This window comes from Varanus komodoensis, unplaced genomic scaffold (genome assembly GCF_004798865.1).
Source record: "Varanus komodoensis strain SLA01 unplaced genomic scaffold, ASM479886v1 scaffold4, whole genome shotgun sequence".
Taxonomy (NCBI): Eukaryota; Metazoa; Chordata; class Lepidosauria; order Squamata; family Varanidae; genus Varanus; species Varanus komodoensis.
Window position 1 is genome coordinate 50,933,693 of NW_025335941.1, and position 24,711 is coordinate 50,958,403.

Below are 24,711 nucleotides of genomic sequence, written 5' to 3' on the forward strand. Positions count from 1 at the left end.
GGGGGCTTTCTTCTGCCCCCCCCTCATGTTCTTCAATGTTTGCATAAAACTTCTGGGAGAGGTTCCCTGGTGTTTGGGAAGGTCGCTCTATTATGCCCATGACTCCCAGTTCTACCTTTCCTTTGTGACTAAAGTCAAGGTGGCAGTGGAAGTTCTATCTGGATGCAATGAAGAACTGAAGGTCCATTTGGTCAGTGGAAAAGCCAGCCTGGAACTGGGAGCACAGTCTGTTCTGGAGGAGGTGCTCTCCCTCTGAAGGATCTGTTTCACTGTTTTTGAGTGCTCTTGCACCTGCTGGTGCTCCTGTTCCAAGAGTTCTTTGCCCAGTTTTTGTCTGCCTTGCCAGTTATGCCCTTGCCTAGAGAAGGAGGCTGATCACAAAGGTTCATGCCTCAGTCACCGTGTAATATATGTAATATATTCCATACAAATATGGAACTGCTCAGGAGCTACAGATGGCATAAAATTACCTGTCTGGAGTGCACTTCATGGCCCATAAAATACTTGTCCTGGACCACTTTCACTAGCTTCTAGTTTGTACCAGAGCACATTTAAGGTGCTGTTTCTTACTTTTAAAGCCTTAAACAATTTTGAACCAGGAGCTCTGAAAAATTGCCTCCTCCAATAAGAACCTGCCTGCAATTTTCAATCATCATCTGGAGAGGCTGGATGGAGGGTACTTAGGATGGGGCCTTTTTGGTAGCATCCTCCTGATTTTGGAATTCCTTCCCTAGCAAAGTGTGCATGTTCCCTCATTATTGAGATTGGCAGTGAAGAGTGTTGTAAGAACTTGTTAGTGTGGTATTTAATCTCATGCTCTAGTTTTCTTCACATTGCATGCTTTTGGCTTTGGCATTTTTCCTGATTTTTCTGTTGCACGAGTTTCATTTTTTTTATTACTGCCCATTAATCTAATTTGCAGGTTGATTTGGGTACCCAGCATTCACACCTGCAAGTCCTTGCTGGGTTTCATGATGATGGAGCCATGAACCACCATCCATGGCTTGCAAAGTGCGTCTCCTCTTGAAACAAGGTGCCTTCTTGCACAGGTATGCATGCTGGACATGAAAGCTACTTCCCGGAGCGGTGGACGCTCACACTACTGTGGGATTTAATCCCACGAGATGCGGTGATGGCCACACCTGGATGCCTTCAGAAGGGGACTGGACCCACCCGTGGCCAATCAGCTGTGCACGGCGACTAGTCCCGAGGGCCGTAGCTACCTGCAGGACGAGGAGGGTGTCTGCGGACGCCAGGTGCTGGGCGCACTCAGGTCCTGCCTGAGCCAGCCGCCGGCATCTTTCTGGCCACCGGGCGAGCGGGGCGCAGGCCTGGCTGGGCCCTTCCGCCGCTGCGGCCCTTCCCCCGGCTGCTCCTCTTCGGGCTCCTTCCCGCTTTTGAATTTGGCGACGGGCGAGCCCAACCTGCCCGCGGCGCACACGTGATGCCGGCGGAGGCGAGAGGAGGAGCGAGGCGGCGCGGCGGCGCCAGCGGAGAGGGCGAGCGCTGGAGCGAGCGGGCGAGCGCCGAGCGAGCGGGGGAGGCAGAGCCGGGCAGGCGGAGAGGAGGGGGCCGCGGACGGAGGCGTCGCCTTTAAAGCCGCCCAGCCAGGCGGCTGCCAGCAAGCCGAGCGCGCGGACCCGCGCGAAGGAGCGAGCGGACGGGCTCCCAGCCATGCGCCTCGGCAGCCCCGGCAGCCCCGCGGGACGCCTTCCCCGCCCCGCCGCCGCCCCGGTGCCCCTCTCCGGCTGATGCTTCCCCGCCGAGCCGCTCCAGCATCGCCGCCGCGACCCGCGCCGCCGCCGCCGCCGCCAGCATGTCCCGGAGAAAGATCTCCTCGGAATCCTTCAGCTCGCTCGGCTCGGACTACCTGGAGACCAGCCCGGAGGAGGAGGGCGAGTGCCCCGTGGCCAGGCTGTGCTGGAACGGCAGCCGGAGCCCTCCGGGCCAGTCGGGGGCCACCACCCCCGTCGCCACCGCTGCTCCTCCGCTAGAGGCGGCGGCGGCGGCGGCGGCAGTGCCAGCCCCCACCGGCTCCAGGAGGGCTCCTCGCAGGAGACGGGTCAACCTGGACTCGCTGGGCGAGAGTATCAGCCGCCTCACCGCCCCCACGGTAAATGCGCCGCGCCGGGCCGCGATCGGGTGCAAAGGCGGGCGGGCGGGCGGGCGCGCGGCGGGAGGGGGATGCAGGTTAGCGGCGGGAGGGGAAGACAGCAAAAATCAAAATCAAACCCCGCCGTCGTCACACGTGTGCCATCTTCACACGTGACGCCCTGCACGCGGGTCGCGCGGTATCTTTCCCGAACCGTATAGGAACGTGTGTAACGCCTGAAGCGGCCCTCCTGCCTTCTCCGGCCCATGCAGCCTCCGGCTCTACTTACTCGCTGCGGGAAATGGCGTGGGGGGGGGGATGCGTTGGCTCGTAGGACACATTCCGCTCAGCGCCTTTCGCCCCCTGCCCCGCAGCCGCGCTTGAAGTGCGGCGGGTTGAAAGCGTGGCCGCAGGTTGCCGGTCCGCTCAGCTGTAGCCCTCTCCACGGCGCCTCCGCGTCACTTCGCAAGCCTCGCTTTCTCCGCGTGATGCCAAACCTTCCAGACCGGTTCTGTGTGAACATGGCGCTTCTTTACCCCCTGCCTTTGCGCTCCAGGGAAAGTCGTTCTCTGGTTCTGCCTGCTCTGGTTTGGACCATTCTCATGCTCCCAAATGACCATTTCCACTTCTTCCCATTGGCTTGCCCTGCAAGAATGAAAAATTTCCTGCGGGCGAGTGATGTTGCCACCTCCTAGCCTCCTTCCAGGAATTCTGCAGGTGGCCCAGATGCCCTGTCCTCTCCTTTTCCATCTCTCAGCCCATCTCTTTTCCCACCACTTCTTGTGGTTTTCCCAGCACTTCTTCCCACCCTTTTCCTTTCATGAAAGAAACCCTTTAAGGAGGAGAAGCCAGAGCAAAAGCTGCACAATGCCTTTGATAGCTTGGTGGCTCTAGAAGTTTTCCAATCTGGATGCAACCTGAAGCAGAGCAGGGAAAAGGGTCACAGTTCTCCACAGGACCGGTTCAAGGTGCTTGGGTGCTTAAGGCAGGAACACCCCCCCGTGCCATCTCCCCTGTTCATGGCATCCAGTCCCCTTGGATATTGCCAGGCACAGATCCCACTGGAAGGTGCAGGAGAAGTACACCAATAGATATGGTGCCTATACCTGTTTCTGGGGAGCAAAATCAGCCTTTTGCCTTTCATGCCTCAGCTTTGGGCTTCTTGGGTCATCTGACCAGCCATTGCAGGAAACCAGATGATGAACTTGTTGGCCCCTTGGTCTGATCCAGCCCCCTTGTGCTTGGTGTCTTGTCTGCAAGTCACGTGATGGTGACTTTTGGGTCAAAGGTATGATGTCTTTCATTCTCCCAGAAATCTTCTTCCCGCAGCACTTAGTATCAATGCCTCCTCCTCCTCCTCTTCACACTTCTTGGGATCTAGGAGAGGATTTGGCAGAAGATCCAGTCTTCTAAGATCTTCCTGCCTTTGCTTGGAAGACTTTCTTCTTCTTCCATCTGCTAAGGACTCCTGTAAAACTTCTTCACATACCACTTTAGCTGCTTTCCCCAGTGCCTATCCGATGGAGAACATTTCCCATCACTGCAGTCAAGATGCCATGAGTTGTAGTACAGCATACCTGGAGGATTCCAGCTTAGGGAAGGTTGCCTTATCCCATGATTTATTTGATCTGAACCCAGAAAAACGATTTCTACCAAGACATGGCACCCGGTCCCTGGTTCCTTTCCTCAACCCTCTTCTGTCACTCTTCCAGTTATTCAGCTTACTAGTCTTCCATCCAGCCTTGGCAACCGTCCCCTTCATTGGAGTCCAGGGCCAGAGTTGCTCCCAGATACAATGTTTTTCCCATCTTCCTGTGACCTTGGCAGTTTGCAGGGCCCTTCTCAGCTCCAGGGCCCCTCCTGTACTCTACTTAGGATCTCCCTAAGGAGTTCTACTTAGGATCTCCCTTGAGGTTTACATAAATTCATATGCAAATGAATGTACCTAGACTCAGCTAGAAAAAGCAATTTTGTGTGTGTGTGTGTGTGTGGGGGGGGGCAATTTGGAGAGGAGAAGAAATATGGAGAGAAAGCTGACCACCCATCTTTTCTCTGCTCTAAATGCCCTTCCCCTCCATTGGATTCCAGACATGTTGGATTTTCTTAAGCGGAAAAACAGTCAGCTGTAGTTTGGGGAAGTGCATTTTTGTCAATGCTTTCTAGTGCTGTGCACTGGCTCCTGGTAAAGGTTCTCATCCCTGCTGAGAACCTGTTGGTAGGTCTGCTAATCGCTGTAGCATTGCTGAGCAGCTTTGCAGCTCTTGCTGTTAGGCTAGGCCCCTTTAAAGGAAAGCCCCCGCTCTTTCCCACTGTCTTAGCTGCTGCTCTTGGTTTCTGCCATGCCTGCAGAGACCGATCAGGTATGTGCTTCATTTCAGGGGCTGTTTCTGGGAACCCAGGCAGGACACCAGGGATCCATAAATCGTTCTTAACCCCTGTACACTGTGCATTCTGAACCACAACCAATGAGTCACGATTGTTCTGAGTGACAATATGAATAAACGGAAACATTTTCCCATTTGCAGCTTTTTAAGCGTTTAGGAAGGGTTTTAGTAGCCCAAAAATGCTCCTAGAGAGAGAGAAGTGTCTTGCTTTAGTTTTTTATTTCTTAAAGTTTATTGGTGCTTCGCTAAACTTTGCAGTTACCTGGTAGTACCTTTCCTCTTCTATCTGGATGGTGCTGTTTTCCTTACATAAGGCTCCACACCTGGAGAATGGGTTCACCATTCATTTGTAGGACTGGAATGTGGGAGAATTTTGGGTAACATCTGCATGCAGCCAGCATGGTAGAATCGGCCCGAGGGGGCAATTGAGAACAGAGTGGAGAGCAGGGAAAGACTTAAGCATCTTTTTTCTCTTTCTCTCCCTCCACTGCATTTCTGCTTCAAATATGTCCTGCAATAATTGCAAAATATAAAGCCATCATACACATTTACATATGACACCTGTATCCAAATACCTGCTGTGTGTATCTTGCCAACATTCAACTGCAAAAGCTGTTTTGTGTGGTAGGATTGGGACATTAGATCCACTCTTTCTAGAAAAGCAAGTTCCCAGTATTTGCTCCTTCCCTGTTGCAGCCTAGAGAGGGAATCAGTGATGGATCTTGCTGCTGAATATCTTTGGTCACAAGGGACAAGGAGCCATTTAGCCCCTTCTAATTAATCAGTACTCCACTTTTAATTTCTCTCCTATAGATAAATAGTTGCAGTTTCTTCCTATGGGAAATAATATAGCAGTTCTGTTGGGAGTCATTGTAATGGTTAACAACAAAACCTGTTCCTTAGTGGAGAAATGCTCAGTGTTCTTCATATGGGTCATTTTACTTTACTAGGAATCCTGATCTTCTTAATGGCACAAGAGTGGCCTATTCCAACACAGCACTTTCCAGATTACAACTCCCATCAGCCTCAACCAGCAGGGAACACTGGTTGGGGACTGCCATCCTGCCTGAAAGGCACCGTGTTGGGGAAAGCTGTATTAGACAATTACAGCATCTCCGCATCGCACAGAAGTGTGTCTTAGACCTCAAACTCCTCTTTAAAAACAGCTGCTCAGAAAACTAAGCCCTGTTGGCTCTGTTTGGTAGAATCATAGAACATGCACTCTCTTCCACCTCTCCGATCCCTTTTGGAGAACCTCTTTCGAACCTCTTTCATAGCATTGCACTAAGTGTACAAAATATTAAATAAGGCATTCGCACTTCCCTGAAATCAGTGAACTGTTGTTGTCTTTTAAAACTTCATCAATCTACGCAACTTTGGTACATTTGGCACACTGTTCCATTGTGTCCAAAAGTGCAGATACTGTGTTTTCCCCACTGCGTACAGTTTGCACAATACTGAATAATGGATGCTAGTCTTTTTTTATGAGCACCAGATTTTTCTGTGAATGTTTAGTGCTCATTGCACTGTTTTTTGCAGTCTCTTAAAAGCATGGTATACATGTTATGCTTTATTTATTCTGAAATAGTTTATTTGAGAGCTCATAAAATGCTGAAAGTCCTCACATTTTAGTTGTAACCTTGGACAGAAGCCATCATGTCTGTTCGTGCTTGTCAGAAGCCAGGGTGAACAAGTTAGTAGCATAACCATCATTTCTGATGTTAGGCAGGAGTGCAGTAAATTAGATGATTTGTATTCTGCCCTTCTGCCTGCCAGATCTGTTGCTCTTGATGGCATTGGCACTCAAATGCATGTGTGTAGGATTGCAGCAAGCAGTTCTAATATTTGAGAAATAGATTTTGACAGGAGTAAAATAAATAAATAGAACATCCAGATGTCTTTTCATATAGAAAATGGCACCATGAAACCGGAATAGCCCCATATAGAGTGTAGTTCTGCAAAGACTGACTGCTGATTACCAGATTTTAGAAAGACTTGTTTAGACTTCTTATCCTTTTTTCAAGCCAGTGGCAAACGATTCCACACATGTGATTCCAGCAAGAATGTTCATGGTTTATTCAGTGACTGGAGACAGGGTTAATAGATAAAACATGAAATAGAATCATTTGAGCTGTAACAGGTGGCTTGCTTGACTGTTACTGGATTATCAGTGATAATAAATGTTGTGAGATGTGTCATCTTAACTTCCTTGCAATTTTGGGATTGGGCTCAGATTTAGTCACACACAGTGAGAGTCCATTCATATCAATAGAGCTGATGCTAGACATTTCTAACTTAACGACTATTGAATTCAATGGGAGTCTACTCTAAGTATGAGCAAATCTGGATCAAGCCTTTGGAAAGCAGCTTTATATGAGCTCTACTGTATTATTAGTCTATACAGATTAGATCTCATCTTTGCCTTTGGCATTTTCTTTTTTTCATTATGACAAGTAATAATTTTAAAAAGCACATCAGGGTAGATAAGGAGAATTACCACTGAGCTGGATAGACAGGCAAAGAGAATTATCACTGTGTTAAACAGTAAAGTGTAGTGCAGGTTTTTCTTTCCTTGGTGTCCTCTCCCTTACCTTTCTGCATAAGCAGACCTACCAGTTGATGTTCTGAGCAAAGTCATTCCAGTTGACCTGTCTCATATCTTCATAAAATAATTAAGCAGTTTAATAAGGCGGTGGCATAATTTTAGCAATGTGTGCACAGTGATCTGATAAAGCTCACAGTAGTATTTCAAGGTATTCAGTATTGGTAGTCCTAATTTTAGCAGTCACATTTTCATACCTTTGGGCATCAGTAAACTTCCCATAACGAGATGTCTTTAAAGGAAGGTGGGGGTTTTCAGAGTATGAAGAACCTTAGTATTTATTGCTAATATGGCCAAACGAACACAGATTAGGGGAAACATTTCACTTGACAATTGTGGTTTCTCTCCTGGTCTCCTGCAGGATCATACATTTGTAAACTATTTTTTTCAGATCATGGCTGAAGCAGAAGATGCTTTTTGTCTCTTTTCACCATTTAGTTCGATAATTATTATTGCAGAATGCTGCTGCTGCAAATATACTTTATATTGATGCCCATCTCTACACTTTTACATAACATTTAATAACAACACCTAGCATCTGGATAGCGTTTTCAAGTTTTCACAGTGATTTATATGTATTACTTAGTTGCAATTCTTATAGCCACCCTATAAAATAAACTAGGATTATTATTCTTCAGGTTGCAGATGGAGAGAATGAAAGAGAATAGTGTGCCCTAGGCTAATTAATGAGTTCATAGCACAGGCAAGATCTGAACCTGAGACTTCTTGATTAGCAGCTCAGCTTTTCAGTCAGTGCAGTACATTTATGTACTATACATAATATTGTGCATAAGTATGTTCAGTACAGTACTCTTATGCCAGCACGCTAGCACTGCTGGAATATGCTAGAATTTATATAGTTAAAGGAATGCTAGGACTGACATGAAGCTTTGTGTTCAGAGGGCTGTGATTCCAGTCCTTAAAACCCCATAAGATCAGCTGACATCTTTGTCCCCATATTGCAGACCTATACTGACAATCATTTCCCTAGGGCCATCTGATAGGTCATCTATGAAACTTGTACCTCCAAGTCAGGGTCTGTAGTTCCTTCCTGCCTTTCTAAACTTGGATTGGATTAGTTGGCCTTATTTAGCACAGAACATAGGCAAATCATGGTTCATGCCTGTTATCCAAAACAGAAATATATACCAGAATCAAACTGTGGTTTGTGATCCTGGTTTGGTGAGCAAGCATTAATTTGCAGATTATTAATTATTTGCTTAGAGGGTCCTTGGGCCAAGTTTAAAAAATAAATAAAAAATCAAGTTTGCATGTGATATGTGATATTGTGCATGATACCATGATATCAGATTATGAGTTCTGAAAAGTAGGCAGTTACTAACAGGAGCATAGAAGAAGTATTAGAGAGGAAAGCTTGAGGCTTTCTCATCCCTTGGAATCATGTGGGAACAGAACCAAGAAGTTCATAGTGGAAATTTGAACTGTTTAGCAGTTTGGTTGTTTACACAATTAAAAAAATATATGTCCCCCAGGTAGCATGTTAAAACAATAACTTATATAATGCAGTTACCTTAGGAAAATGGTCCCAGGACCATCAGAAATGGTGGATCTCCCCTTCTGAAGGCCACACACACAGGGGGGAACCCACCACAGGGGATGGAAAAACGAAGTAGGGAGGGTCCCCCTCCATACACTCCTAGCCACCGTGAAAGCACTGCAACAGTAGCCCCTCTTCTGGGGCTGCAGCAGTCTTGAAAAGGTGGATGAAAAGGGCATGATGCAGCAGGTTGCAAGGGGTCAATACAGACAACGTTAGTTCCTCAGGATCATGCTTGAAAACAGTGGCATAAAATGTTTAAACCAGCAACAAAGGCAAACACTCACATTTTTAACATGACACCAGGCACCCATTCATTGAAAAGAAGTCTGGAACATTCAGGTCCTTTAGGGTTGTTTACACTTGCTCTGTATAGTTGAGAGTAAGTTCCATTGATCGCAGGCCAACATGCAATTTAGGTAGCTTGGCTGATTTATGTGGTGAGCTGAAACGGATCCAGCTGGGAAGGAAGCTTAGATCAATGGGCTTGGCTCGAGAGTTAATGCATTGAGGACTGTGTCCTCAGGTGTTTGCAAATGGTAGCAGGAGAGGATGTAGGTGCGAGGGTAGCTTCTGTTCCTCTTGCATCTTTTGACTGTTTCATCACGAGCTCACACATCTCTCCACACTGCAGGAGGTGGATGCGCAGCATAGGTTGGAAGATGCATGACCTGAGTACAGAACAGAGCGTTGTCAGTTAAGATACAGCTCATCCAAAGCTACTTCGACTCTAATCTGTTCTGCAGAGTGTTAGAGTCAGACCATTGAGACCAGCTCATCCCTTGAAGTCCACTGCATGAAATGGCTTGGCCCCAGCATGGGATGCACCTGCCCCCCCCCCCCATACCCTCTTCAAAAACATGGTTGGAGATCCTTTAGGACCAAAGGGGGAAGAACAGGGGAGGTAGATTGAGTAAAAAAAAAGGGTCCCTCCACACTTCTGGGAATAGAAACCTCCCCTGGTGTGAAGTCCTTCTGCAAATGAAGCAGCCCTTCCATGAACAGAGTTCATAAATTATGCAGAAGCAAACCTACCTTGGCCACCAAGTGCCGCATTTGCATTTTTTTTCTCATGGAAGCTACATACCAGTACCATACAATGCATTGTTTTGTTCATATGCATTTGATGCTCATGGTTTCACTGTATCAGTCATGCCCTGCAGCATTTCTTGGTTTTCAAACAATTGCCTACAAAGTACAATTAACTAAGAGAAGAATCCTGTGGTGTGGGAGGAGGGCCACACTGGGCAGAATTCCCCTTCTTAAGGCCATCACAGCTACAACCTTGCTGGGGGGGGGGGATCTAAGTGGAGATTCTCCCCCTATCCATCTTCCAGCGAAAGCACTGCAACAGCTCATCTTGGGATGCTGCACTTTATTATTATTATTATTATTATTACTTTACATGGAACACTGCCTTCCTTTTGGTTTTCCTGGAAGAGAATACGTATTTGATCCATGTGTTTGTCATAATCAGATGTTGTATTTTATCCATCTGACACTTAAGTCAACCATCATTCATTCATTCATCTAAATCCAGCCTCTTTTTTTTTTTTTTAGCAACACACCTAAGGCACCTTACACAATCTTCCCCATCCTCTTCATTTTATCTCCACAAAAGTCCTGTGGAGTAGGTTAGACTGAGAGAGATGTGCAGTGCTAACATGGAATGCATCTGACAATGGACAAATTGTGGGTCTGTTCACAAGGCTTCCATCTCGGGGGACTGGAGAATCGGTGCTCTCCATCAGCTTCCTGCAGTACTCAAGGGCAGGATGCCTTTGCTTCTGTCTGCCCGCTCCTCATGGCCACAAGGCTCAGGGAGACCAGTGGGGCACCTGCAGTCTGCCCAGCACCTTCCTGAACTGCAGCAGTGAGCAGGGGAAGCTGCATGCCTGCCTCAGCCCAGCTTCTCCTGCCACATCACAAACAGGTGGTAGCAGAAACCGCTGCTGCTAAAAGGAACCATCTTGATTTCTTTGGTATAATCTGTGTCCCCAGGGATAGTTTTCTTCATCCAGGATGGAAGCTGTTGCCCACAGAAGAGCGTAACAGTGATAATATATCACGATAAAGTTCTTAAAATGCAAATGAAGCTCTGAAAGGGTATGAATTGTCCGTGAGCTAGTACCGAGAATGGCTATACCTCTTTGATTGCGGACATCAGTAGCCCATGCAGTTTATAGATTTTATTGATGTAAAAATGTAAAGTTACTTAAAAAAAATTAACTTCATAGAGTTAACTAATTAATTGAATTTAGATTTAATTAACTTCACAGTTAAGGTTTAAAAATGATTTTTTTCATATGTTTAAAAAAGAATCTGGAACATAGTCCTATTTGTGGCTGAAGCTTGTGTTTTATATTAAAATGTTTCATATCTATCTATATATACAATTTTTAACCTATAAAGTGGAATAGAAGTGGAATAATAATAAATTATTTGCAACATGTTGTAACCTTTCAAATGTTAAATGAATGATTTTTTAAAAAATAAACTGATGGTCATTCTTTTTGTCACAATGACTTTTTCATGCATTAGGAATTCTACTTGCTTTTCTCCCTGCTAGCCTCTATTAATCAATCAATTAATTATTACATGTTTGTATTGCACATAAGCATAAGTTCTCTGGGCAATGTATAAGGCAAAGTTTAAAAGAATAGAATAGAGTACTATAGAGAAAATTACATTTTTATTTTTACAGAGAGCCAATGTGATTTAGTAGTTAAGGGTGCTGGATTAGGACTCAGGTGAACCAGATTCTAGTTGCTGCTCAGTCATAGAACCAACTGGGTGATAAGACTGAGGACAGCGGAAGGAGAATGATGTAAGCCACTTTGAGTTCTTCGTAAGGAAAAAGTGGGATACAAATCAAATAAATAACAATAGTATAAACCCTTACACTATAAACAATAGTATAAAATAAATAACAATAGCATAAACAAATAATATACCATATTTTTTGCTCTATAAGATGCACTTTTCCCCCCCTCAAAAGTAAGGGGAAATGCCTGTGCGTCTTATAGAGCGAATATGTGTGTGCAGTAAGTCTGTCAGATGTGCAGCCCATGGGGAAGTGATGGGGAATGTGCCTGTGATTATGTGCCCATTTGATTCAGAATATTTTTTTTCTTGTTTTCCTCCTCTAAAAACTAGGTGCGTCTTATGGTCAGGCGCGTCTTATAGAGCGGGAAATACGGTAAATACTATAAATCCTTAAGTTTAAAACAGAATAAACTAAAGTACTAAACAAGTTAAAAGCAGCTGTGCAAAGGTCTAAAAATATAGTAACATAATTTTTAAAACTGAAGGGCTCCATGCCCTGGGAAATGTAAAATTAGAAAAGTTTTCACCTGGGGCTGAAAAGACTACCATGAAGGTGCTGGACGAGCATCTCTGGGGAGAGGTCATTCCTCACCTGTGGTGCCATGGCAGAGAGCCCCTTTTCTTTGGTGGACACCTTCTTCATCTTACCTGACAAGGGCTACCAGAGAAAGGTCCATGAGGATGATCCTAATGTTTTGGCAGGTGCCTGTGTGCATATATTGGCAGGGTCATACCTGGTTTACTCTAGAGAAGAGTATGGAGATGCAGAGGAGAGGGAAATCAAGTTCTTCCACAGGTTCCCATCCTACTGGCAAATCCAGTCCAATTAACAGATCAACCCAGCAGCTGAGAAACAAGTTCTCTTCAGAGCCAGAACAGACATCACTCTGAAACAAAAATGCAAAAGTGACTCCCCCACCCCACAGCTTTTACTCTGGAATAGGTGTAGGGCCCCCAGTCTGGGACTTCACCATGGATGGGTACTGGCTGTTTTCATACTCAGCTGTACTTACTTCTGACTGAGCATATTTAGATTGGATTCTAAATTGCCTGGAAGGGAATGCATGAAACAGATGGCTATTTTCCTGTTTAAAGGTGTTCAGGTGATAACATCTCTTTTCTGATTAAATTATACAGTGTGATATTTTATTGGCATTATGGGCTATGCAAGCATTTCCATTTATGAAAGGGCAGATTATATCAACCAAGACCAGGTTCACATGGCATGACAGCTCTGTATGTTGATTTACACATACAAAGACCATTTTTGCATGTGGTGGCCGGTAGCCCGCTTGCCCATGTCACACAAATCTGGAGGGGGGGCATCTTTTGAAGGTTACTTAATTCTCAAATAATCCAAACCCTTTTTAGAGTTATTTGACCATTTGCATCTGGCATGCAAAATTGGTTCTCTTGGGCTCCTGCGCAATGCAACAGCCCTATGGCTAAATTAAGGGGCAAATCGTCTCTGTGTATTGGAAGGGAAGCTCTCCATTGCATGTAGGTTGCTTCCATGTAAGTCAGCACTTGCACAATTTACAATGGTGTGCTACAAAATCAAACACAGTTCTTGATGGGCAACAAAAATAGGGGTTTATTGAGCCCCTGGTGCTTTATCATACACAACAGGTGAAATGGATAGCGTGGCCAATCAGAAGAAAGTTTTAATTAAAGAATTGTAATAAACAAGCAAGTGAAAGTTATTCAATCTAGGATACACTAGATCACAAAGAAAGTGTTTATGGTTTAGAATATTTCTGCAGGAGTTGCAATTTAGGCTACTCATTCATGTTTGCAAACCTGCATTTTATATAGGTGAAAGCAATTGTTTAGACTTACATATCTTCCACCCATTTGCTTATCTTAACTCTTTTATGGATGGGTTGTCATACATGATGGGACGGCTGCATTTAGCTGGGGGGAATCCCAGGTTGTGAACATTTTGCACTTCTCATTATACATCAAGGAAGGCCTTAAATGTAATTATTACTGTTTGGATAAGGTTGGTTTTATTTTGGACCTAAATTGAGAAATGGCTAGAATTTATAAGAGATAGATTCAGGCTTGTAAGATCTGGGAGGAATTTTCTGAAGAAATCTCTTGCTATAAGGCAGGATCTGTTGCACATAATTCTTTGTGGTGTGGCTCATATGTGCATAGCCGTCATCTTACGACAGCAACATGTGGTAACTCGCATCGGAAATCAAAACCCTGGTCAGAATTTACACCTTGCCTCAAATGCAAAGCTTTCAAAGGAGCTGACTCATGACTAGATGGGCAAGGAGAGATCAAGCGATGTACAAGTATGTGTGAACTTGCTTCAAGCTGAGTTGATGATCCGGGTTCTCTGCCAGTGATGGAAGGGGTCTTGGAGATGAAGATGAGCATGGTCTCTTTCATGTTCTGCTTCCATTTCAGAACTGCCAGGTACAAAATGCTTGCTGAATGAAGCTTCAACGAGATGTTGGAAGCAGGAAATTAGAAGAAGGAAAATATTATCCAGAACCCAGAAGAGTGCCATAAAGAATACCTCTAAGCAATGCAGTTTGATGTCTTTTGTCAGCACTTGGAAAAACATAAGCGTTACACAGTTAAGCAGAAAAATCTGCAAAGGCAGGAATGTAACAGGCAGTGAAAAATGGGCATCAATTGAAAATGTACATTCATGGCTACAAAGCACAAAATGGTGAAAAAAGACTGTGGGTGCAAAAACCAACCGATTTGTTAAACTTTTTTTAAAAAAACACAATGTACACATATTTTGCACTACCTTTTGGTGCTTCCAGATGGAGGGGAGATGTAGGACTAATTATCAAAAGGCACTGTGTATCTATTTAATTCTTTCTTTAGCCCAAGGCTGAATTTTAAATGAAAAGTACAAAGTCAATAACAAAACTACAGCTTAAAACTCATTAAAACTGCAGTCCAGATAATAAAGTTGAAGTTACTGAAGTAATAGACATAGCATTAGCACAAGTAAAATGAATCAGTTGGATATGATACTGCATAAACAAATGCTAATTCATGAAAATGCACTATCTTAAGTTTGCAAAGCTGGATTTAAAAGAAAAGCACCCTCATGAACTGCAGCTGCTTTGGGCTAAGAATAATACACCAACCTGTTTATTTTATCAAAATCTAATTAAAGTCACTATCCTATTTAAGTTTAAACAGAAAAAAGCCTACAATTCCCAGCATGCCCTGGCCATCACAGTCAGGGAGGAAAATGTACTGTCCTGCTGAGCTGTTTCCGAATATATTTAATAACTTCACAAATGGCATGTGATCTGTTCTGTGTGTAACACAAACTTCCTACAGCTTCTGGTAAGTAGCAGGAGATTGCTTTCCTCTAGCTTCTCATGTCAGGACCTTTACCTGTCTTTGCTTACATTCACAAAATCTAATTAAATGTCTGATCCTTGTATAATTCACGTGGGCAGATCAATGCTTTCAGTCGATACAAGAATGCATGTGCACACACCCGTTTGACAGTCCTGGAAGCAGAAGAAGTCTGATGCTTAGGGCTGCTTCCGGGGTGGAATCCTGAGAAAATCTTGGGGTACAGCCTGGAGAGAAAACCTGATGGCATTGAGGGAGATGTGCCATTCAGAGCCCGCTGGTTTTTATGGGTTCCACAAACTGACAACTGGCCTGAAATTTATTTTCCAAAAGCCATTAAAGAATTTATGACTTTGCCTTGAAGGATAAATGAACCCACCAGTGGATTTGTATTTCACCTTTATCATGACCATAGAAATCCCTTGGTACAGTGTTGCTCAAAACTTCACCAAGTCCCTTTGCAATGATTTTATTATTTGACATATGTCAAAGTCATTTAACCTAAACATTGCACATTTAACACTAACATTATGACACTGTATTTTACAACCGTCTCAGGACAGCTGTAAGCTGTTAAGGATGGGGTAGAAATGCTGTAAATAATAAATAAAATAATTGTAATCACTTTGACTTGTCATGCAGAATTTCAAGGGAGCATGCATGTCCCCCCACCCTCCCCACACACATTTTATTTTCACAACACCTGTAGATCAGGCTGAAACTTGTGTGGCTGGCCTAAGGTCACCCAATAATCTTCATGGCTAGGTGGGGATTTGAACCCCATGTCCATGTCCAGTACTCCAAATACTACACCAGTTCATATCACAATGCCTGCAGTCTCACTGGAGCAACAATGAGGAGCCTTTGGTGAGTAATGGACTTCAGGTGCACTTGCTACCAGTGAGAGTTCTTTGCATAATCCTGAGATTGCAGCACCTCAAAAACAGTTGCAAAATGTACAAGGAGATACTTGGAAGACATGAGCTGCCCTCAAAACATCCAGAGATTTTGCTGCAAAAATGAGGGTTGAGTGTTTCACAAGAAACAGTTTCTCTGAACTTTTAAAGCACCTGACAGGTCCAGTTTAGACAGCTGTCAAATATGTCAGGGGGGAATTGACTTATCTGCATACATACATATCTTAGATAAGGGAAAATTAAAATAATAGGGAGTATGCTTGGGCAGCTCCTCTAAGGTACTGTTGGGGCTCATGGCTGCCCAAGGGAGAATTGAGGAAGCTGTTTTCTTAGCTGCTTTCTGTACCCAGAGGATTTTTTTCTTTTTAAAAGGGCAATTCAAAGCATGGGGGCCCATAAGGGCTTGCTATGGTGGTGGGGAGGAGAGGATGTCTGCCAATGATCTCCAAATGCTTCTTGGACATCTGGGGGTGGGGCAGCTGGCAACTGGCACTAGCAGCTTAGCAAGAACAGTAAGGAATTTTGTCACTTTCATAGAGTGGTACAGGAGCTGTTTGAATTGAAATTTGTTGGCCCCTGCATCAGGGTTTGGATGAAATGACAGCTCATTGTGGGTCAAAGGAACCCTACCGCAAATCTACCTGGTTGTCCGTATGGCTTATAACCCAGTTGGAAGGCACCCTGACAAACCCACTGCAGGTCTGCAAGACACTGTTCATCTGGGTAGAACAGTAATGTTCCATGTTTAGGACCAGCCAGGGGGATCAATGTGCCTGAGAAAGAATCAGGTGGGAGACTGAGAGGTCTTGGCCTTCCTCAGATAGGACCCATGAATTTTGCTTTATTAGCATGAGTGGATCTGCCTTCACTCTAGAGAGACTGGGAAGATGAATTCAGTTTTACTGGCTGGTTCTTGCCCATTTATAGCAGACTCAATATGCAGTGGTGATGTACTTCTCACTGGCATAATGCATTTGGAAGTTGGTCTATAAAATAACTGCAGAGGTTCTTAATCTGTGGTATAGGAAGTGGCTTACTAGTTTCCACTAGTCTAGTCAATGATCTTGTGATCTACCAATCTGAATTCAGTTCATCACTCCTGAAATGTGGTGCCTAACACCCAGCCAACACTTGAAGCCTCAGAGGATCACTGATCTTTTTTGGGCTTCCATAAGTGACGAGGGGACAGGGTTCTAAGGATGCTATGTGTCCTGTCTGAAAGAGGGCAGTCTTCTGTGTGAAGGAATATCCTGTTCAAGTCTGGTTTAAAGATGAAGTACCATCAGGGGAGACAAAAGGAGGCCTGAATTTGCTGATTAGACAATTCAGGACAGTGGACAGTGAACTGACCAAGTAGGCATGCCGTTCACCTGATCATAGTCTTTCCCACTATGAATTGTGTTTATCAGGTCAAATAATATTTTCTAAATGTGCTTTTATACATGCAAAGGAATATAGGCAGATTGTACGCCCTTTCTTTGGGGATATACTTGCTCTCTTGTCAATGCAGATCTGCTATCAAGCTTGGAGGGTCGCACAGCCTGTTCTAGTCCAGGTGTTCACATGCCCGTAAAGGTACACTTTCAAGATGGGCTTGCCACAGCCAAGGAAGGCCATGTCAGCAGCTTGGCAAGTGTGTTTTCCTTTAGATAGGCCAGCTCATGTTTTTATAACCAGCCATAAGGGGCCTTGCGACTAGCAGCAAAGTTTCTCCCAGTAGCTACCTATTTGTCTGCTACTGCAGATATCTCCGATCTGGTACCTGGGTGATGATGAAGGTTATGGAAAATGAAGGGAGTGATGCATGTAGATGGAGAACAATTGATGCTGGTGAAAACAGTGTTCAAGGGAAAAATTGTTCAAGGGAAAAAGAGGCTTGCTGTTTTGCGTAGTTTAACTGCACATTGTTTTTATACAGTTGCCAGATTTTTTTCTTTGTTTAATTTTTAATTGTCCCTGATCTGGCAACTGGTCAAACTGACCCTGGGAATCAATGCAGAGTCAACGCAGAGATGGTACAATAATTCCTGGGGATGAAGATTGTATTCTTTGTTCATCCCTTTCTTCACAGTACGGACTGGTGCTGTAAAGCCACAAGATCCCTGTATGTGTGTGTTTTAAGTGTGCCTTAAGAGACTTTCTGCTGCTTCAGGTCCTTACACTGAAACACCTGCCTCTCCAAATGCTAGGAAGCTACATTTGGCGCTTCTGTTGAATGTGTGTGCGGTGTGCACATAGACGGTGAGAGAGCACATTTGATTCTTTTAAAATCTTTTCCTGAGACAGTAAATTTAACTCCTGCTGAGAGCCAAAGTAATTGCCTGATGCAGACTTTTTAAAGACAAAACAAAAACACACAGAATCCTTTAAATGGTTTATCATTGCTTTCTTCTTTTATTTTTCCCAGTGTTTGCTGATCTGTAGAACTAAATGTGAAAGGATGTAAATGTAAAATTGCTAGTGTCTTTATCATAAGAAGGCTCCCATAAATTGTGCCTTCTACTTAGGGCTGATATTCAACATCATATGGATCTTATGCTTTTGCTGAAGTAGTGGTGAGGATAATTAAGCTGTGATTTATCAATATTTTTATTACATCGGCTTGGCATGATTGCCTTCCTCTCCATACTTATTGGCAGGACTGAGGAAAGATGACTGAATCAGTGTTCAGGTCCGAAAATACTGTGGAAGTTCAAGGTTGTCTATTAAAGTTCACTTAATTAAAGCAATTTATATTCACCTTTGCTTTCCAGGGGACATGCAGCCATCGTTTTGACAACTTTGATTTCTATAATGTAGGAAAAAATGCCTTTTTTAAAAAAAAGAGTCACGCTTTACTCGTGCAATCCTTCCGGGATTGCTTTTGCAAAAAGGAGCAACCATTTTAGCTCACACTTTGCAGAATGAATATACCATGCCATTTTAGCTCACACTTTGCAGAATGAATATACCATGCACACATAAAGCCTGTAGGATAAAGTGGAGTGTGTGTGTTGCTGTGATTGTGGATCTCAACAGGATATTATCATGTCAGGCCATTTTGGTTGCCTAAGCATAGATGTTTTGTCTCTACACCCACAAAGGACTAGCAGCTCCAAATGCAATGTTTGCATTTTGAATGCTGAATGTTTTTTCAAGTACTGATAAATGCTCTTCTGAATCCAGCTGCAGCTAGGAAGAATGAGCTCTAGAAAGGGAGTGAAATGGAAACTTCTGAGTGAGTGGCTTTACGGTGGACTTCTCAAAGTCTTCATGTAATATTTTGTCACACAAAATACTACCTATTATTTTCACACATCCAGCTTTCTGTTACACAGAGAACATTTCATTGAAAAAGAACAGCTGGCCAGATGCCCTGTGGCCACCTAAGGTGAACAACTAATGAGTGGATGAAGCAGTGTCATCTAGCTTGGACAGGAGTCCTTCTTTACATGCAACAGTCCTCCCTTCTGGAGAAGTAGTTTGGAGATGTCCCCTATTGGATGGGCTGTTTAGTGCAAGTCCGGTATAAAGAATCACAAGGGAGGGCCCTGGGGGTGATGGTGCCCATCCACAGTTGGCATCTGGACAAGCAACTGATGCCCAGGCTACCTGATCACAGAATTCTCTACTATGGTGGGATATATTGCCCTGTTTTTTGGTTAGCATTTCTAAATGCGCACCTATCTGGCAAATGTTAAACAAATTGGTGTCTTCTTTCTCTCCTGTTTTTTGGTCTCTCTCTCTGTCTTGTTCGGCAGTGTCCATCCTAAGCTCCATTCCTATTTTAGGCTTGCTCCAACTTTCTTTCATGGACAATCAATAGCCACTAGCCATAGTTCTTTAGGATAGCTCTGGGACTGGAGGCAATTTGGTTGGATTGGATGCTAGCTGCTGGGAAGCATGAGTGGAAAAAGTCTGTTGCCTTGAAATTTAGTTTCTAACCTTCCTAAAGGCTTCAGGTTCTAGATTTCCAAGGCCTCTTGGAGAAGACATCTTCACTGGACTCCTTTCAAACCACCTTCTCTCTACCATGTCACCAGCTCCCTTTGCTTCTCATTCTCTTTCTCATGTGGTTCCTCAACAGGCAGTGAGAACCTAGGCAGTGGTGCTGTTTTCCTCCACTGTTGTGGGCCAGAGAGAGGGGCAGGCGAATGAGCAGGTTGCAATGCTGAAGAAGCAGAGCAAGCCCAAGAAGCTCTTGTCAGTGGGTTCTGCTGGGATGTGGGGCCTTGCCAGGTATCTAACCATGTGGATTCCAGCCCTGCTAGGCAGGCATGTAGTTTGATTCAGCACGTCTCTTCTTAAGTTCCCTCAATCCCTCTCCTTTTCCTTTGGCCTCATGGCATATCCATTTAGTGCTTCTAGACAGACAGTGTGCTGTTTAATAGTCACCTTAGACCATCTCCATTCTTAAGTCTCAGTTTCTGGGCCTCTGAAGCCCTTTTCTTAATGTAAAGTCTGTTGGTTTCTACACTCAAGAATAAGATCCATATGAAGAGGTTGGTGGGACACTGGAAGAAGGGCTGCTGATACCAAAAGGGGAGCTTTGTCAGTCTGCTGCAGAAAGCATAACAGAGAACCTTAAAATCTAGGCTGCTGTGGTTCATGCATCTAAATGGGTTCATCTCCAAAGTGCTACAACACACATAATTTGTCACAAGGGCACTGTCCTCTTTAAGGCATAAGGAAGCCAGTGAAGTTCTGAGAAGAAAGAAGCATGTGTTGTGTGTGTCTCTATGATGGAGGCTGGTGACTTCTGTGTCAATTGGACATATCCATTCTGTATTTCACTCTGAACTGGGGAGGATCCATCCATGGTGCTGAAAGTACTTGGAAAGCAGTGTTCAGCACTGTTGATAGCTCCTTTAAAGTTCAGAGTAAAATCTGGAATAGACACACAAGCCTCCTGATGTTGGATCCACCAGCTGCAACTTGTGATCTGCCTTCCCTTCTTAGGTTAACAGTTGCCAACGCTCCAAAGGCACTTTATCGCCTTTCCCACCTTCTCAGCGTTCAGATGGTAATCTTCTTGCTTTTGCTGACAAAGCAGTTCAGAAGGAAAACAGATGCATAGAGTTGTGGGACACAGTGCAATAACACCGAAAGACCTGCTGAAATGGGTAATGGAAGGACAGTGGTGGACAGATGGAAAGGCAATTGCCACAGGCAGGATGAAAGCCCAGTCAAGATCTGTGCTTCTTGTTCCCACAAACTAAATGTAATTTTCAGGCTCCATAAAGGAGGACAGAAATCTTTTTGGCTCTCCAGTGCTAGAGTTGTCTTTTCTCCCTTTCCTGTCCAAAGCTGGCTCCCTTTTTTTTGAGGGAAAGGTGATGGAAGCTTATTGCCCATTGCCCTGCAATCACAGAATTGCTTTCCAACGGAAACTGGTCCCACACGATGGGCCATGCTGGATCTGTTATGGCATCCTTATAAGAGGAGGTCAAACCATCCTTTCTTTGGATGGTGAATTCCATTTCTTGTGACACTGATGAAAAGTATTGCATTGTACATTCCTCTAGAGCTTTCCCCCCCAATGTGGTACCCTTCAGAGGATCCGAGTGGCAACTCCCATCTTACACAGTCAGCAAGTGTCAACTGCTATGATGGGAGTTGCAATTCAGCCATTTGGAAGGTGCCAGCTTAGGGAAGACTACTCTGCAGGGATGAATGGTCACTGTTCAGTTACTGGAAGGAAGTTGGTACGTGGGGACAGACACTTGGTTTTGCAATGGAAAAGAATTCAGAATTCTCTCCCAACTTTGATTGTCCAGTCACTCCCATTCTTTTTCCTGAGAATGGTCCTTAGAATGGGGAATTTTGGAAAGAGCAAGTATTGCCAATACCTGATCACAGGTTTGAGGGTGTCTGGGTGAATTTTGACCTCACCAAATTGTCAACATTCACCTGCCTCAATTTGGTGCCCTACAAGTGGGGAGACAAAACGTGGGATGGGAAGATTTTGGCCCAGTGATGCAGCTGTTACTATTTAAGTGGCAAGCTAGACATTGGCCAGGTATGCGTGTTCACCTTTTCCCGACTTTAATGAAAAGCTTCCTTGCCAAACTGCAGAAATGCACAGGTGGAATACCTTTCTTGGCCCTAAGCGGCTATCATCTTATTTTGCACGTATCATGTTTTCTTTTTGTTTCTTCTTATATTTAGCTAATACTGGCACTAAAGAAACCACTGCTGATTTAATGGAGGACTAAAATATCAGGGAAGAGCCTTGAAATATTGATGTGTTTGTGGAACAAAAACAGCTTGTTACTTCTGGGCAGCTTTCTTCCTGTTACTCTGGGGGAAGCACAGCAGATGTGTGATGAAAGAAAAAAAGTATGTAATTGGAAAAACATGCATTAGATTAAGCGATAATCTTGGTAGTTCCCTCCATTCTGACACTGTGCTAAGAGCAAAGCTGACTGACAAATGGTTGATAACATATTTATTATTATTTCTGTGTTTATTCTCTAGCCTCAGACCATAAGACAGACTCTCCAGAGGACCCTGAAGCATTATGAGCGTCAAGTTATTGGGTAAGTAGAACCAATTTCTTCAAAACTAGAAAGAGTGCCTGCCTAGCTGGCAGGATGGATGAATGGATGGATGAATGAGTGGGTGGCAATAACAACAGAGGATTGCTAAGATAGCACCTCCTGGCAGGGTGGGACCCAATCCACCTGGGGAGCTTTTTTGCCCAAGCCCTCTGAAATGCCTGGGAAGTGCTCAAGAGCTTTTCTGTGGGTCCCATTACTTTCAACAGGGCTTCTCATCAGAGTGGATGATGTCCAAATATTTTGCTTGCCAGAACCCTCTTTGAAGGATATTTTAGGACAGTTTTTCCTGTATACCAATCATTCCAATTTGACATGTGACCTTTGTTCCTTTCTCTGTATTGGACATTTTATAACTTGGTCAGGAATGAATGAGAACATACAGAACTGAATCTTGTATCTGAATTAAAAAAATAAATAAACCCAAACCCTCATGGTCAATTAATAACTAGGGATAACCAGAAGTAATCTTGCATTACTTCCTGTATACATACCTGCGTTTATTATTTCTAAATGGCCTTCCATAACTAGGCTCTGTGCCTACTTGGTTCTTTATTTTATAGAATGCATTCTGCCTCATGGTCTCTGTTTAAGATCTTTGACTTAGGAAAACATGAGCTGCTATGTCAAAACAGAGCCCTTTGCAGTACTTCAGCTACTTCGTAAGTTGGGATTGCCCTGGGGCTTATGCCTCATCAGCACCTGGAGTCTTTGTTTTAATGCATGAAGTTTCTAGACCTTATGCTCCGAAATAAAAAATCGGAGTATATGGAAATTGCTGAAGCCAAAGGGTTGCTAAGCAGGACTTCCAGTGAGAGCAGATAGGGTGGACAGTAACCCTTGGTCTTTCTGTTGATTATCTGCAACAAAATAAGCACCAGTTTAGATGCAATGGATTCTTAGGAGCCTAACCAGTCACCCTGCCACCTCTGCCATGCACTCGTCCACCACCCTCCACCAGGGAGCCTTTTCCATCCAGAAACCTGTCTCCGAAATAGAGATGCCATCCACTTAACCTTCCAGGTTCGTAAGAATGAGTTTCAAGGAGCTTATTAACTATGATGCCAGCAAAGCACAGAGCCCCCCTTCCACCACCTTCTCCATCCCTTCAGCCTAACTTACTGACAGCAATGGGGAGCTACAGGAAGAGGGAAGGAATGGAAGTCTTGCTGTTTTGATCCTCTCTGGCACCAGGCAGCAAGTGGATCCTGTGGAATGTAGTTTGCAGCATCCCTTGGGGAAGCCCTTCGCCAGGGGCTATTTGCAGTGGACCGGCAGGGGAGGAATCACCCTGTCATTCTTCTCTCCTCCACTGCAAGAACTAGGAGGCTATTTGATCAGTCTCCTTGCCTCTTTTTGGTACTTCAAATTGGTATTTAATTAAGTTATCCTGTGTGGCACAGTGGTTAAAGTGCTGGACTGGAATTCAGGAGGTTCAGGTTCTAGTTCCCCATCAGACATGAAACTCAGTGGGTGACTTTAAGCCATTCACTGGCTTTCAGCCTAGCCTACCTCACAAGGTTGTTGTTGTGATAATAAAATGGAAAGGAATGGGAGAATTATGTAAGCTGCTCTGGGTGCCTTGCAGGGAAAAAGACAGGATATAAATACAATGAAAGAACAAATGAATGAATGAACAAGGAAAAAGAAAGCATGGTTTGACAAAAACAATAAGAGCAAAATCATTTCACTTATTTTAGCTAACACAATTATTTTCAGATATTAAGGGATATGAATCTGTTCTGATAACTGTTGTTTTGCAAACAATATAAGCTATATTTCTTGAGAAATCAGAAGACATAAAATTTAAAGGTAGATCAAATAACCACCAGATACACAATGAAAGAAAACATATTGCGCATTTGGAAGCAGGTTATTCTTTTTCCAACATTAAGTAAATGGGAGCTGTTGTTTTTTGCTTGGTTTTTTTAATAAAATTATTCTGTTCAGATGATCAGTGGGGAGCTGCATAGGCGAGAGGGTAGGAATTTAAGACTCAGCAGGGAGTGAATTCAGATTCACTTGGAAATCAGTTGAACCTCTTCCCAGCAGGCCAGCGGGGCTCACTTATCACAAGCTCAAAGACGGGTTGCATGTGCTCAATGGCAAGAAGAGACAAAGAATTGGACCGAGCCCTTTGTTTTCAGTTGCTGGTGTATACAAGTATTATTTGGAAGTCTGTTTTGTGAGGAGATGGTATCGGCAAGTGAATCCTACTGCATAGCCATATTGTTTACAATTTAATTTGCTTATGGCTGCTACAGTTGTACATGTCTTTGTGATTTCAGTAAAGTGGCCTGATCACTGCCTTGTCGTGGCGAAGGGCCTTGCGTAGCTCAATGAAACTATGAGCTAGGCTGTGCAGGGTTAGCCAAGACGGACAGGTCATAGCAGAGAGCTCTGACAAAACATGATCCACTGGAGAAGGAAATGGCAACCCACTCCAGTATCTTTGCC

At 44.1% G+C, this 24,711-nt stretch overlaps 1 protein-coding gene across 1 annotated transcript in view; it reads left to right on the forward strand.

Moving 5' to 3' along the window:
• Positions 1-1,816: 1,816 nt before the first annotated feature.
• The window catches only part of GUCY1A2 (guanylate cyclase 1 soluble subunit alpha 2), a 180,040-nt gene continuing 157,145 nt past the window's right edge, over positions 1,817-24,711 (forward strand). Inside the window, exons 1-2 of the mRNA XM_044441813.1 lie at positions 1,817-2,113; positions 22,175-22,236. Coding sequence (XP_044297748.1) covers positions 1,817-2,113; positions 22,175-22,236 — 359 coding nt within the window. The remainder of the gene's footprint in view (positions 2,114-22,174; positions 22,237-24,711) is intronic.